The sequence below is a fragment of the Podarcis erhardii genome, assembly GCF_964252035.2.
Source record: "Podarcis erhardii genome assembly, chromosome: 16".
Taxonomy (NCBI): Eukaryota; Metazoa; Chordata; class Lepidosauria; order Squamata; family Lacertidae; genus Podarcis; species Podarcis erhardii.
Genome location: NC_138514.1, coordinates 37643139 through 37657448, shown reverse-complemented (window position 1 = coordinate 37657448; position 14310 = coordinate 37643139). Strand labels below are relative to the sequence as shown.

General features: G+C 47.9%; 1 protein-coding gene across 1 annotated transcript; it reads left to right on the top strand.

Annotated features, from left to right (window-relative positions):
• Positions 1 to 173: 173 nt before the first annotated feature.
• Positions 174 to 6006, top strand: RPL23A (ribosomal protein L23a). Its single transcript, XM_081844320.1, has 5 exons — positions 174 to 319; positions 2410 to 2590; positions 3631 to 3807; positions 4694 to 4763; positions 5849 to 6006. Exons 1-5 carry the CDS (start codon positions 295 to 297, stop codon positions 5861 to 5863), a joined length of 468 nt encoding a protein of 155 aa, XP_081700446.1. The 5' UTR covers positions 174 to 294; the 3' UTR covers positions 5864 to 6006.
• Positions 6007 to 14310: the final 8304 nt, after the last annotated feature.

The following is a 14310-nucleotide window of genomic DNA, read 5'->3' as shown; positions in this document are numbered from 1 at the left end:
AAGGCTCCGCCCTTGCCTGCCACTCCAAACGTGGACGCGGGGAGGCGAGCTAAACCACAACTCCCGTCGCGCACCGCGGCGCTCCATAGCCCCGCGAGGCCTCGTGGCGCGCATGCTCCCTCCCGCGTAGCCGGGCGTGCGGGAGCCCCGCCCCGGAAATCCCTTCCGCCCGGCCGCTCGCGGCTCTCCGCGGGACTTCTCGCGGCGTTTGGACGCCGTAGCCTCGCGAGAGCTGGCGCTATAAGCTGGCGCGGGGCTCACGTGGTTCCCTCTTTTTTCGTCTGCCTTTCCAAGATGGCGCCGAAAGTGAAGAAGGAGGGTGAGCCTCGTGGTGGGGGTTCGGGGGGGCGCCCTCTCTGGGACAGCCGTGGACCTGGGGAGGCTGCAATGCGGGGAGGGAGTTATTTCACCCCCTATAATTGTTCTAGCTCTGTTATTTAACTTTCTCTTCTGGGGGGGCTGCTGGGAAGGGTTTGTCGGGGGGAGCTGCTGGTTTCTCCCCCCCCCCAAGTTGGAAGTGTTTTGGCTGCAAGGCAGCCCTCAAATAGGGGAGGGGGCTAAATTATGGGGAGGGAGGAGGTGGTGAATTGGGGGGGGGTGTTCAGAAGGGCTTGTTTCCTGGGGAGGGAGAGGCTGCTGGTTTGCTCATTCTTCTCTCAGCACTGCTCGCCACCAAGGGGGCTTGGATGAAGTGGGGTTGGGGAGACTGACGTGGTACTGGCCCTCAAATTTGGGTGTAAGAATGATTAGGAAGATTAGAATATGCAGCAGAAATAGATGGTTTGAGGAAACCATGGAAGCATGGAATGGAAGTCGACCAAAAAAAGAAATCATTTATTGAATAGATTGAAATGTTTTCTCTTTCCTTTCTTTACCCCCTCTTCTTTTTTTTTTAAAAAAAATATTTTATAGTCTACAAAAGAAAACCATAAAATAAATATAAAACAGGTCCAAAGCAATTGTCGTAGCAACAGTAAAAATACTGTTTATTTTGAAAAAACTATAAACAAGAAGAGATGGTATTGGCCACCAGCTTGGATGGCTTTAAAAGAAAATTTGACAGATTTATCGGGGAGGAGGGGGCTTCCTGGGCCTACTAGCCACACGGTCAGAGGCAGCAAGTGCCTCTGAATAACGATTGCTGGGAATCTCAGGGATACAAAGATTTCCCTCCTTCTCTTGTAATAGTGAAACCCAATGAAGCTGAATGTCGGAAGATTCAGGACAGTCCAAATTGGAAGGGGCATTGAGGGATTTCCAACCCTGGCTGAGCCTTTAGGGTGACATGCATTTGTGTTTTATACCTGTCTGGCAGCCAGACCCATCTAACAAGTGAAGTAAGAGTTCACCTACTGTTGAGTGGCTTTCATTTCTGGCTTTTAGAAAGCTTGTAGGCTTCCTTCTTTTTCAAAATATATTTTTATAGCAACAGGTAGCTTTCTCCCCCATCCCCCAAATCTTTATTAACTCTGAGCAGATTTCTGTACATGTTATTCTGCATGTTCTATATCAGTAGAATCTGGCCTTTTCAGAAATGCTGCCCCGCCCCCCTTTACCCAAAGAGACACCCAGGGACCCACTATTTAACTTCATGAAATATTTTTTGTACAGCTGAAGTGTTGCTACTGCAGCCCACTCTTAAATCAGGTTGTGACCCAATAGATCCTGACTTACCAGTGGACTAAGATGGTGTTGAGGCAAACACTATAAATCTACCCTTCCCGTTCTCATAAAAAGAGACCTGTTGAATCAGACTAAACATTCAAATAGCCAGCCCAGCATCCTGTTGTCACAGTGGCCAACCAAATGGCAAGCAGACCATGATCACAACAGTACTGTCTACTTGTGTTCTCCTGTGACTGGTATTCAGAAGAGGTTGCACAAAGCTGTCCTGGCTAATAGCCACTCAGAGCTTATGGGGTGAAGAAATACTCTGGGTGCTCTGGGTGAAGAAATACTCTTGCCTGTCCTGAATCCTCTAACACTGAGATAACCCACCTTCTTTCTAAATGAGGGTGGGCAACCACAACAACACACAGTATTCCAATAGAGTTTGCACCATAGATTTGTATAAGGACAGTTTTATTTTCAGTCCCTGATGATCCCTAATATGGAATTTGCCTTTTCCACAGCATCTCGATGCTGGGGCGACATTTTCATTGTGTTGTCATAACTACAAGACCTCTCTTGACCATGCACTGCTAGTTCAGAGCCCATTAGTTTATGCAAAGATTTCCTTCCCCCTGTGGGTCACTAATAGCACACGTTTCTGTTACTTGAATTAATGTAGAGTAAATTGCATAGGCTTTAAAGGCCATGTGCTGACAATCCTGTCGAAGCTGTATGGGATGTGCAGAGGATCTTTCCCCCACCTCCCTGCTCATCCTCAGCTCTCTCTTCTCCTTGCAGCTGTCCCGGCCAAGACCGAGGCAAAATCGAAAGCCCTGAAAGCTAAAAAGGCAGTCCTGAAAGGTGTCCACAGTCACAAGAAGAAGAAGATCCGGACGTCCCCTACCTTCAGAAGGCCGAAAACACTGCGGTTACGGAGGCAGCCCAAGTATCCCAGGAAGAGTGCGCCAAGGAGGAACAAGTAAGTCGGCCCAAGAGATTCTCAGCGCGGCCCACCAAGCTCTGGTAGCCAGGCAAAATACCCATGACTTGTCTACTCATGTATTAAAAATGGATTTTTTTAATGTCATATAGAATCTTCCTGCAATGAGTTCCACAGTGTCTTCCTTTAAAAATTGCTGATCGGTTTCTGCACTGTCCCTCTCAGCTTCACTCTATTTTGACAGTTTTGTTTATTTTTAAAAAATATTTCTGAAGAAAAGTAAAACATTTACACATAGAAAATATCATAGAAATAATCAAGTGCAATGTCTTTAGTAAAATATTTGGAGGATAAAACTAGATTTAGTCTATTTTTATGGTTACTTAATGATGATACATGAATGATGATTGCTGCTCCTGTTCTCCTCCTCCCCCAAATTGTTGAGGGAGCTTGAGAGTTTCCCCACAGGCATCTAGGTGTTCACTGTGAGAACAGGATGTGGGACAAATGTGCTGTTATCCTGCTCCAGCAGAGCTCTTTTTATGTTCTCATCTCAGTCCTTTATGAATGCTACGCAGGCATGTTGAAAGCTGTTTTATCCAGAGTCAGACCACTGACCCCTCTAGCTCAGCATTGTCTGCTCTGACTGGCAGAGGTACTGGCAGGAGGGACTTTCCCAGCCCTACCTGCAGATTCCCCTGGGGATTGAATCTGGGACCTCTGGCGCTTCCCAAGTCAGGCTGTTGGCCCATCTATCTTAAGCGCACAGACTGGCAGATGCCCTCTAGGATTTCAGGCAGGGAGGATATTCCCCAGTCCCACTGAAGATGCTGGAGGTTGAACTGGAGACCCCCTTTTGCACGCAGAGCAGGGGTTCCATTGCTGAGCCCGTGGCCTTCCCCTTTGGCTAAGGATCAAAGGTGCAGAGGATGATGCTTTAGCGACCAAAGCCTGATTGGCTGTGATTACAGCTTAATAGTGACTGATGCACCTGAATCTCATGTCTATTTGAGGACCTCTCACCCCCACCACTTGTGTCAGTAACTGAAAAACCCCCCTTTTGCTGCCCTCCTTCCCAGGTTGGACCACTATGCCATCATCAAGTTCCCCCTGACCACTGAATCGGCCATGAAGAAGATTGAAGACAACAACACCCTGGTCTTCATCGTGGACGTGAAGGCAAACAAGCACCAAATCAAGCAGGCTGTCAAAAAGCTCTACGACATTGACGTGGCAAAGGTCAACACGCTTATCAGGTGTGTGTGTGTGAGAGAGAGAGAGAGAGCTCAAGCAGGGAGAGGCAGGTACGCTTGTGCAAATGATGGAAACATTATCGACTGAAGAAAGTGATGCTTTCAAAGGAACCACTGATGCACAAAAAATGCCCCTCCAGGGATCGACAGAGGTGTAAGAATTCTCAGGGGACGGTATTTGCTGTCTGTAAAGCTTTATTTCATTTTAAAATGTACAGTATATCAAACAGAGAACAGTAATAACAGATTAAAATCATGGAGATGGAAAACAAAGCTGTAAAACAGGCACATAGAACGAGTACAGTGGCAACGTGGATTAAAACAACAACATTCCAAGTGCAAAATATTACCTGATTGTCAGGCATTGTCCAAGATTTGCCAGGCTTGGGACAAGGTTGTCTTGAAAGTGATGGTTCCATTGCACATGTCATAACAGGAACGCCAAATCATATAAAAAGTGTCCGGATGTTCTAGTCCTTATCGACATCTCAGATTATGCACAATTTTCTCCTGGTAGCTATATTCCAGAGTGGGTGGTACCAAGCGTCCAGTGTAAGTTTTTGGACTGGAAAATAAGGTTTTCTTTAAACATACGGTTGGAATCCTAGCATCTTGCAATGGGGAAAGGATTGTCTCTGCCATTGTAAAGTAACTCAAAGCACACACCTAAAATTTAAATGAGGAGCAAGTGCCGTTAAGAGGAAGAGCATGGGTTTTGATTTTTTTAATATTAAAAAAAAGTTCTACTTGCTTGAGGTAGTAAAATAAACTGAAGCAAGAATATCGCACACCGCACTTATCTTAGGAAACAAATGTGCACCAGGGCTGGAGAGTAGGAATGGTGCAGCACTGCTGCTTTTGAGAGCTAACACCACCTGTCTCCTTCCAGGCCTGACGGTGAGAAGAAAGCCTATGTCCGCCTTGCTCCGGACTATGACGCGCTAGATGTTGCCAACAAGGTAAGGAGGGAGAGGCCGATAGATCCTTTCCCCATAGCTGTGACTAACGGGGCCTTGGAGTAAGGGCAGGCAGGGCCTGGCTGCTGGATCAGGCCAAAGGGGGCCTGGCTAGAGTAGCATCCAGTCCCTGTAGAAGCCAGCCAAATTCCCCAGAAGGAAGCCCACAAGCAAGAGTGAGTGCAAGAGCGCTCTCCCCATTTGAGAGTCCTGGAATTACCAGCCAGGAGAAGAGGAGGTAGAATGGCCATCTTCACATATCGAAAGGGCTGTCGCATGGAAGACGGAGCAAACCAATAGGTTCAAATTGAAAGAGAGGAAATTTTGAGTAATAATAATAATAATTTATTTCTATCCCGCCCGCCGCAGCCGGGCTCAGAGTGGCTAAGAACAATAAAAGTAACACAGCATTTTAAAATCAATTCAAAATCAAATTAGTGGCAACCATTGGGCTAGAGTTCTGTGAGGATTACCAGAGGAGGGGGTCAGACTGTGCCTTGGCCAAAGGCCTGGTGGAACAGCTCCGTCTTGCAGGCCCTGCGGAAAGATAGCGGGGCCACGGCCGAAAAGGCACTGGCTTTGGTTGAGGCCAGTCTAACCTTAGTAAACATTAGGAAGAACTTTCTGAGAGCTGGAACAGACTTCCTCAGAAGGTGGTGAACTCTCCTTCATTGAGGGGTTTAAAGCAGGCCGGATGGCTACCCGTCAGGGATTCTTTAGCTGTGATTCCTGCATGCTAGGGGGGGGGTTGGACTAGATGAGCCTTGGAGGTCCCTTCCACCTTTACAGTTCTGTGATTCTGGTCATTACTGCTAGATTTTCTGTTATGGCTGAGAATACTTGCTGGCTGATGGGGTTTCTAGTAAATAGCCCCAGATCTCAAATTCTTCGACAGTTTTTGCACTATGAGGCTGAGTTGTGTAGCAAAGTGTGTAGGCCGCTGTGAAGCTCCTTTGCTAGAAGATGGCAGGTCCCCCCCCCCCAAGGAGGGAGCAGCGCAGTGGGTGGGTGTGAATCCCCAAGGGGTAGAAAAGCTGGGGGAGATCAGCCGGCTAATGCAATTCTTTGCTTTTTCTTTGTGTTTCCAGATTGGTATCATCTAAGTGGCCCGTTGCCAGCATTGTATGAAAATACCTCCCATCTCTGAAATGCATTTTGTACAAAATGTTTCCTATAGACTCCTGAGTCTAATCCCACCAGTATCTGTAAAAGGATTTTGCAATAAATTGCATCTTGGGCTCCATAAGTAACTCCAGACGTGCTTTCAAACAAATGCCAAAGTTCGGGGGGGTGGGGGGAGAGAGAGAGAAGGGGTCAGCTTTGTCACCAGGCAAGCCCTTGGAGTGTGGGTCTGCAGGCATCTGAAACCATGCTTATGTGTCTTCTTATTCTTTGGGAGCAGAATGATGTCCCCCTGTCTACAGAAATCCAAAACATAAGTTGCCGTTTTCAACTTAAAGCCATTTCTAAATCTGTTCAAAATTGGGCACTTCCACTTTCTGACCACGGGGAGGCAGATGTCGAGAGAGAGAGAAGAGAGAGAGACGGAAGCTGGTTGAAACCGCAGCCGTTTAGTGTTTTCTTTTTATAAGGGTGAAGAACTAAAGAGATTTTCCTTTGGAAAACAGGAGGGTTGTGGGTCCACACAGGTTTTCAAGCATCAACAACTTTGTCTCCCCCCCCCACCCCACACCCAGTGCTTCAGTGGCAGTTAAGCTACTGCCAAAATCTGTTTGGCAAAAGACGAGCCTTGAGGTGGTTAGCCAGCCCTTTTTCTAGCCCAAGGGCTGCATGGGATCATTGCAGTTCCTCTGGGGCCGCCTGACCCGCCCACACTCTTCTGCAACCAGGTATGTGCATATTGATAAAATAAGCCATGCAGACACGCACGCACAAGAAAACGGGGAAGGAATAAGGAAAGGATGCATCTAGCTATATATAATTTCGCAAAATGTATATGCCGCTTGATGGTACTAAAGCCTCCAAGCAGATTACAGTTACAGATAAAAATGATCAATTAAAAACATTTTAAAATGATTTAAGTAAAAGAGATTAAAATGCATGCCAGCATCTACCTGTGTGTGGCTGGTGTTGCCTAAGCAAAAATGCTTTAAGCAGACATGGCAGAGAGTTCCGGAAAGGCACCTGCCTGTTATCAAGAGGCAGGGAGTTCCAGAGGGCAGGTGCCCCCGCACTAAAGCGCCACTTCCTTAAAACTGCAGAGCTGGTATTGGAAAGATCAGAGCGCTTGAGCTCTGGGAGTGATGCGACTTGGGACCTGGTCCCAAGTTAAGGGTTTTAGATTCTAGCAGTAACACCTTGAGCCTGACCTGGTAGCAAACTGGCAACCAAGTGCAGATGTTCTTGGAGCACAGATGTTGTATCAGCATCCATGGGGCAGCATTCTGCCCTAACTGCAGCTTCTGGGTCATCCAGTATTCTATAATATTGCCAGAAACAGTTACAATATACCATATAGCCTTTGGTATACCATGTCAGAACTCTTCCATGGGTACCTTTTGGGGTGGGAGAACAGCTGTTACCCTTTGGATGCTGCTGGAGTGAAATTCTTGCTCCCCCCCCCCCCAAATTTTACAGGTCCAAAGTCATAAGAACTTAAGACCCTGCTAGATCAGACCAGAGGCTCACTGGTCCACCAAGCACAATGCCAACCATGATATTCGGGAGCATTACTGCATCTGGTTGTGGGGACAGACCATAGCCATCACAGCTACTAGTCATAAATAGCTGCCTTCTCCTTGAATGTGTCCAATGATGGTGATGATGATGATGATGATGATGATGATGATGATGATGATGATGATAATAATCCTCTCTTAAAGCCACCACTGCGTCCTGTGGAAGGGAGTTCCACAGTTAACTGTTCTGAGAAAGAAAGGAGGACTTTCTTTTCTCTATCTTGAATCTTCAACTTCATTGGCTGTTCATGAGTTCCAGTTTTATGAGGAAGAAAAGCACTTTCTCCATGCTATGCTAAATTCCTTATCCTGTCTCCTCTTCCTCACTGTTTCTCTAAACTAGAGAAAACCCAAACACCGCAGCCTTCCCTCCGTCTGTTTCAGTACCCTTTTCTGAACCTTCCCCAACTCTCCCGTCGCCAGAGCCTTTTTAACTTGAGATCCTATTGAGGGTTGAACCTGGCACCCTCTGCCTGCTGCAACGTGGGGCTCCGTCTCAAAGCTACGGTTTCTCCCATTGTGCCAAAGGCATTGTACCCGTGGGAGAGTTGAGAAGACGCTGCTTTAGTCAACAGCTGCCTTGGGGCGAAATGCAAGACTCCCTTCCCAGCTGCCTTTGCGCCTGGCCTGATTGGAAACCCGAATCGCTTTGTTAGCAATCCAGCAGCAGGAAATCTGCTCACCTGCACGTCCCCTCAGTTTGCCATTTATTCCGAGGTGCCGTTTTACTTGGGGACGCCGGGGTTGACGCTTGAACCCTCCCTGTGGCCCATTACCCAGTTCCCTCCTGGTACCATTCCCCAGAACAAAGATCATAAAAAGAGCTGGGGAAAGCAGCAACGATAAGCGAAAATGCGATGGATTTTATTAAACTTCTGTACGGTGCAAGTGGAGGACAGGAAGGTGTTTCTGAACCTGAGAGCCTGCTGGAGGGCCAATAGCCCATCTATTCCCACACCCTCACAGGGGCCAACCAGAGGTTCCCAAAGGAAACCTCCAGAGCCGGGTCTGAGCCTAAGAGCCCTCTTTCCCTCCTGCAGTTGCCAGCCACTGGTATCAAAAAACTTTGATCAAAAAACCGGTCTTGAAAGACCTACATTGGCTCCCAGTATGTTTCCGAGCAGAATTCAAAGTGTTGGTGCTGACCTTTCAAGCCCCAAACGCCCTCAGCCCAAAGACCTGAAGGAGCGTCTCCACCCCCATCGTTCTGCCCGGACACTGAGGACCAGTGCCGAGGGCCTTCTTGGTGGTGGCACCCGCCCTGTGGAACACCCATCAGATGTCAAGGAAATAAACAACTATCTGGCATTTAGAAGACATCTGAAGGCAGCCCTGATTAGAGAAGATGTTTGGTGTATTACGGTATTTTAATATTTTGTTGGAAGCCGCCCAGAGCGGCTGGAGAGGCCCAGCCAGATGGGTGGGGTATAAATAATAAATTATTAGTGGCAGTTCATGGCATTCTCTGTGAATCTGCCTTTTCTTTTAAAGACACTGGGTTGGTCCCCCTCCCTGGGGAAGTGAGTTCCAGAGTTTAACAATGCGCTTTGTGAAGGACTCCCTGGAGCGATGGTGCCACGGAGCTCTCTCAGCCTGAAGAGCACTCGGGTGCTCTTAAACTTCCTTTGATTAACTGACGAGAACCTTTGCCTTACATTTGGCAATGGGGTTGGCTGCCAATAATTTCCCCATAAGTGGGAGGCATGTTGCAAGTGGGGCTGGATGCTGGGTGCTTTAGCAAGGGCGAGCAGTGCCTGTTTGGATCTGGGACGTGGGGTGGGGGAGAGAGTTTGGAGTGGGGTGAAAGTGGGGTGAAAGTGGAGCAGTTGGAGTGGGGGCCCTGGATGGCCGTGTGCCAAATCGCTTAATTTCAAGGAGGTGGGTTGGCTATAGATCCTCACAGCAGCTACAGCTTCATGAAAAGCGCCGCAGTATCCTGTTGGGACACCCAGATGCTCCAAAAGCGGAACTCGAAAGCAGGGCATGAACACAAGAGCCCTGTGGTTTCCAGCAGCTGGTATTCAGAATCATTGCTGCCTCCAACCGTGGAGGCTGGGCAGAGAAATCATGGCTAGCAGCCCTCCAGAGCCCTCTCCTCTTCCATGAATTTGTCCAATCCTCTTTTAAAGCCATCCAAGTTGGCCATCACTGCTTCTAGTGGCAGGGAGTTCCACAGCTGAACTAAGCGCTGGGGAACAGAGCAGCTTAACCGTAGGGGAACCGAGCTGGAAGCTGCCCAGAATGGTTGGGGAAACCCAGGTGGGCAGGGTATAAAAAATATTATTATTTATTATTATCAGATGCAGGTTGTGAGCACACTCTTAACGCGCTGCAGAGAGAAGGAAAGCCATCACTCTGGCAAAAGCTTGCAGCTGGAACGCTGCCACCTCCTGGGTTTCTGGGGCCCTCAAGAGTCCCAGGATGGGACCAAGGCGTCACCAAGTTGACTGAGACAAGGACCCTCTCAGCTGAAGTGGTCACATGCCTGAGCAGCTGTTTTGGAGATTCAATCTCCACAAAGAACAGTAAATACCTGCTGTTCTGTAGTGTTTGGTATTCAGAGGTAGGTTGCCTCTGATGCTGGAGAGAGAGCATACAGCAGATTTCTTCTCTGTTAATTTGTCCTAATCTTTCAAAACCATCAAGGCGAGCGAGTTGCAGCGGCGCCTTGTGGCAGCCAGTTCCACAGGTTCACCACGCCCTGCCATTTCATTCTCTCTGGTCTGAATCTTTTGTTTTCGTTAGATGACTCAATCTTCTGGTATTGTGGAAGGAGAGTTTAGGGCAGAAAGAAAAGGGGGGAAAGTCCTTCACGCTGCAGAGAGTTGAACAGTGGAACTCCCTGCCACAGGAGGCAGGGATAATGGCCACCAACCTGGATGGCTTTAATAGAGGATTGGACAAATTTCTGGATGAGACTGCTCTGCCTCCATAGTCAGAGGCAGCAAGGCTTTTGAATACCAGGTGCTGGAGACCTCAGATGGGGAAGAGTCTCCTTCTGTTCGAATCCTGTTTGTGGATTTCTCCATTCCATTCTGTTCATTGCACTTACATTCCCCCTTTCATGCAAGGGGCTCTTTACAACACCCTGTGAGGTAGGAGAGACTGAGTGGCCCAAGGTCACTCAAGGGGCTTCCATAGCTGAGCAGCTATTTGAACCCTGGTCACTTTTCACCAGTAAACAGCCCTGGCTGGTTGGCCACTGTGAAAACAGGATGCTTGCCGGACTAGATGAGCCACTGGCTTGATCCAGCAAGCGCTTAGGTTCAGAAAACAAGAAAAACCTCTCCCTGCCCTTTGCTTGCACCGTACCTGAATGCTATAAAAAGCCATCACAGCCAATTGCTGCTTTTCCTGACGCTCCAATACGGTCAGTTTCCAAATCAACGGTTTTACGATTCCAGCAGGGGATTTGCTTCCTTCCCTCGGACCATTTAAGTCGCCCTTGACAGCAACCAGAAGCAATTCAATGAAGGCTGTGTGCGCTTTCCGTGGTCACATGAGTCCATGAACCCAGAACAAACTCCTGAAGCTGTGTCTGCCTGGCAGCCTTTTCCATGGCAAAACCTCCTTGACGTTCAGGAAAGAAAACTCAACATCCCATTTAGCAGTTCAGGCATGCAGAGAGCGCCAGGGCCAGATTTTTTTGGCCAGTCTTGGTGGGAAAAGGACTTTGGGGGGGGGGGTGAGACTGCCTGCCAGTGTCCCTTTTGCACAAGTTGGGCTTGCAAAGTTCCCTGATTAATCTACGCTTTCTTCCCATAAAGTCCTCCCCTTCCTTGGAGCCAGAAATCTGTCCAAATTCAACACAAATATGGGTTGCCTGGGCTGGCCAGAGATCCTTCCAAAACAAGCCATTCCAGAATTGTAGAATTGGAAGGGTCCTCCAAAGGTCCTCCAGTCCAACCCCCTGCAATACAGGGATCGCGGCTACAGATCCCCAACCGGTGGCCATGCACTCTCTGCTTAAAAACCTCCAAGGAAGAAGAAACCACCACCTTCTGTGAGTGTCCCACCATCAAACAGCTCTTACCGTCAGAAAGTTATTCCTAATGTTCAAGTCAAAATCTCCTTGTAATTTGAATCGGCCAAACTTTTTAACATTTCATTCTCTTCCTGCAAGTTCCTAGTCCTTATGATTATATGCTGGGAAACGGGAAATGTATTGGGAGATGGATTCGCAGTCCCTTCTCTGCTCCTTGGGTCTCACAACAATCTACCTCGCTTGGTTGTTGTTTCTGAGCTCCTGCTGGGACCCAGATGGGAATAACTTGCCCTACTTTAGTGCAGACAACCAGTAACTCCTTGTGCTAAGATACAACTGGTGTGATAGCAGCATTCCACCTCTTTTTATCTGGCCAAAGCCATTAATGCACCCTCTGGCCTTATCCTCCTAGCTTCTATAACTCCTGCTCTACTGATCTCATGGCCAGGGCTGGCTGGGGCAGATAAAGTTGCAATCCACAAACATCTGGAAGGTTATATTCTTTCCACGGCGGACGCCGCAAACTTGCTTTGTATTTAACTGGGCTCTCTCCCCTTCTCTATTCATTTAATTTAAAAAATACTTGGATGGAAACATAAACCCCTTCTCACTTGTGATCCCCAGAAACTGCTATTCAGAATAGACTGTGCTGGACACTGGAGGCACAACAAGGCCTTCACTAATGTTGTATCGTCTAATCCTCTTTTAAGGCTGCCTGGTTTCATTGCCATCGGCGCATCTTGCGGCTGAAAGTTCCAGAAGTTAACAATTCTTGTTTCAGGCAAATGCATAAGAAGCAAAAATAATTATGCAATGCCAGCAATTGTTGTTGTCAGTTACTCAGGGTTGAGAAATGAGGAAGGAGTCTTTAAAAAAAAAAAAAAATCAAAGGCATACTAAGTTGCACCTAGCTCAACATTGTCTGCACTGACTGGCAGCAGTTCTCCAATGTTTCATATTGGGGGGGGGGTTCTCTCCCAGCCCTACCTGGAGATGCCCCCGGGGTTCGGACCTGGGTTCTTCTGCATGCAAGGCTGATGTTCTGCCACTATGCGGCAGCTCTTCACTTAAAAAATCAATATTCTAGTCCTCATGGTCTGGAATAAGGAAGTGACTTAAATGGGAACATAGGTAGTTGCCTAATTCCAAACCAGACCCATTGGTCTATCCAGCTCCGTATTGTCCGACCTGCACTTGTCATCCGAGGTCCCGCTCCTGGAGAAGTTTGGAGAGCGGCAACACAAGAATGGGCCTTTTTGGTGGTGGCTTCCAAAACTGTGGGATGCTCTCCCCAGAGAGGATTGCCTGGCGCCATCATTACATGCCTTCAGGTGCGAGGCAAAACCATTCATTTTTGGCCATTAAATAATCTAAGGCTTGTAAAATGGGGGAGGGGGAGGCTGTTATTCTGATGATTATTTTTCTATTAGGCTGTCAGTATGCTTTTTATTATAGTTCGATCATTGATGTTTTGTAATGTATTTTCTAATGTTGTGTACCGCCCCAAGATCTTTTGATAAAGGGTGGTATACAATATAATAATAATAACAACAACAACTTTATTATTATTATTATTATTATTATTATTATTATTATTATTATTAATTTATACCCCTAAACCCCGCCCATCTGGCTGGGATTCCCCAGCCACTCTGGGCGGCTTCCAACAAAATATTAAAATACAGTAATGCATCAAGCATTAAAAGCTTCCCTAAACAGGGCTGCCTTCAGATGTCTTCTAAATGCCAGATAGTTGTTTATTTCCTTGACATCTGACATCGTTTGGGCTGAACGATGGGGGTGGAGATGCTCCTTCAGATATACTGGACCGAGGCCGTTTAGGGCTTTAAAGTATATAAATTTAATTAATAATAATCAGTGGGGGTTTTTCCTGGGGGTACGCATACCCCTAAACATTTTGTGAATCTAAGTTTGGCCTCATTGAGGGGCAGTATTTCAATATGAGAAGGAAAGTGAGAGTGCCCCTAAACATTTTTGAAAGAAAAAAGCACTGATATTATTATTATTATTATTAATAATAATAATGCTTACACTGACTGATAACGGCTTTCTGGGGTTTCTGGCAGTGGGTGTCTCCCAGGCCTCAGTGGAGATTTCAGGGTGGACTAAATAATAATAATAATAATGCCTACACTGACTGGTAGCAGCTTTCTGGGGTTTCTGGCAGTGGGTGTCCCTCCCAGCCCTCCATGGAGATTTCAGGGTGGACTAAACCTGGGCAGCTCCACCACTCAGCTGCTGCCAGGTGTGTTTCTCTGAGCTGTGCCCTTGCTAGCTGGCACCATGCCCAGGGAGAAGAGCAGGCATGGATGCAACAACCCCCTCCTGGAGAAAAGAGTTTCCAATTCCCATCACAGCTCATTGTGGCTCAGCAGCCGAGATCTCAGGGATATGCGGGGGGGGGGGGGGAGGAGAGTCCTTTGTTGTTGCCGCCACACACACCCCGGCCTCAAAACCCACAGTGCCTCTTTCGAGGCAGCACAGAGGCGCCCTCCCCATGGCAACCGGCTGGTTTTTCCACTCAACCCGGCCTGGATCCCAAGCCAGGGATTGGATGGGCGTCTCAGGTGAGGCGCTGGCCAGCCAAGCAGATCCCTACTCTCGCTGTGGGACCGTTTGCAAGGCAACGGCAGCGCCCTGTTGGCTCTGCTCAGCCCCAAGAGGCCGGCTGGGAGACGCATTTTCAGGGCACAGAGAGTTTGCTGTTTGACAAAAGGCTCTCGCTCCCTCCTTCATGCCACCGCTAATGTCCAAAAGGAGCCTAAGAAGAGCTGGCTGGGTCAGGCCAAAGGGGGCCCATCTGACTATATGGAACTTGCCGAACAGACCAGGAGTCTCCGAGACC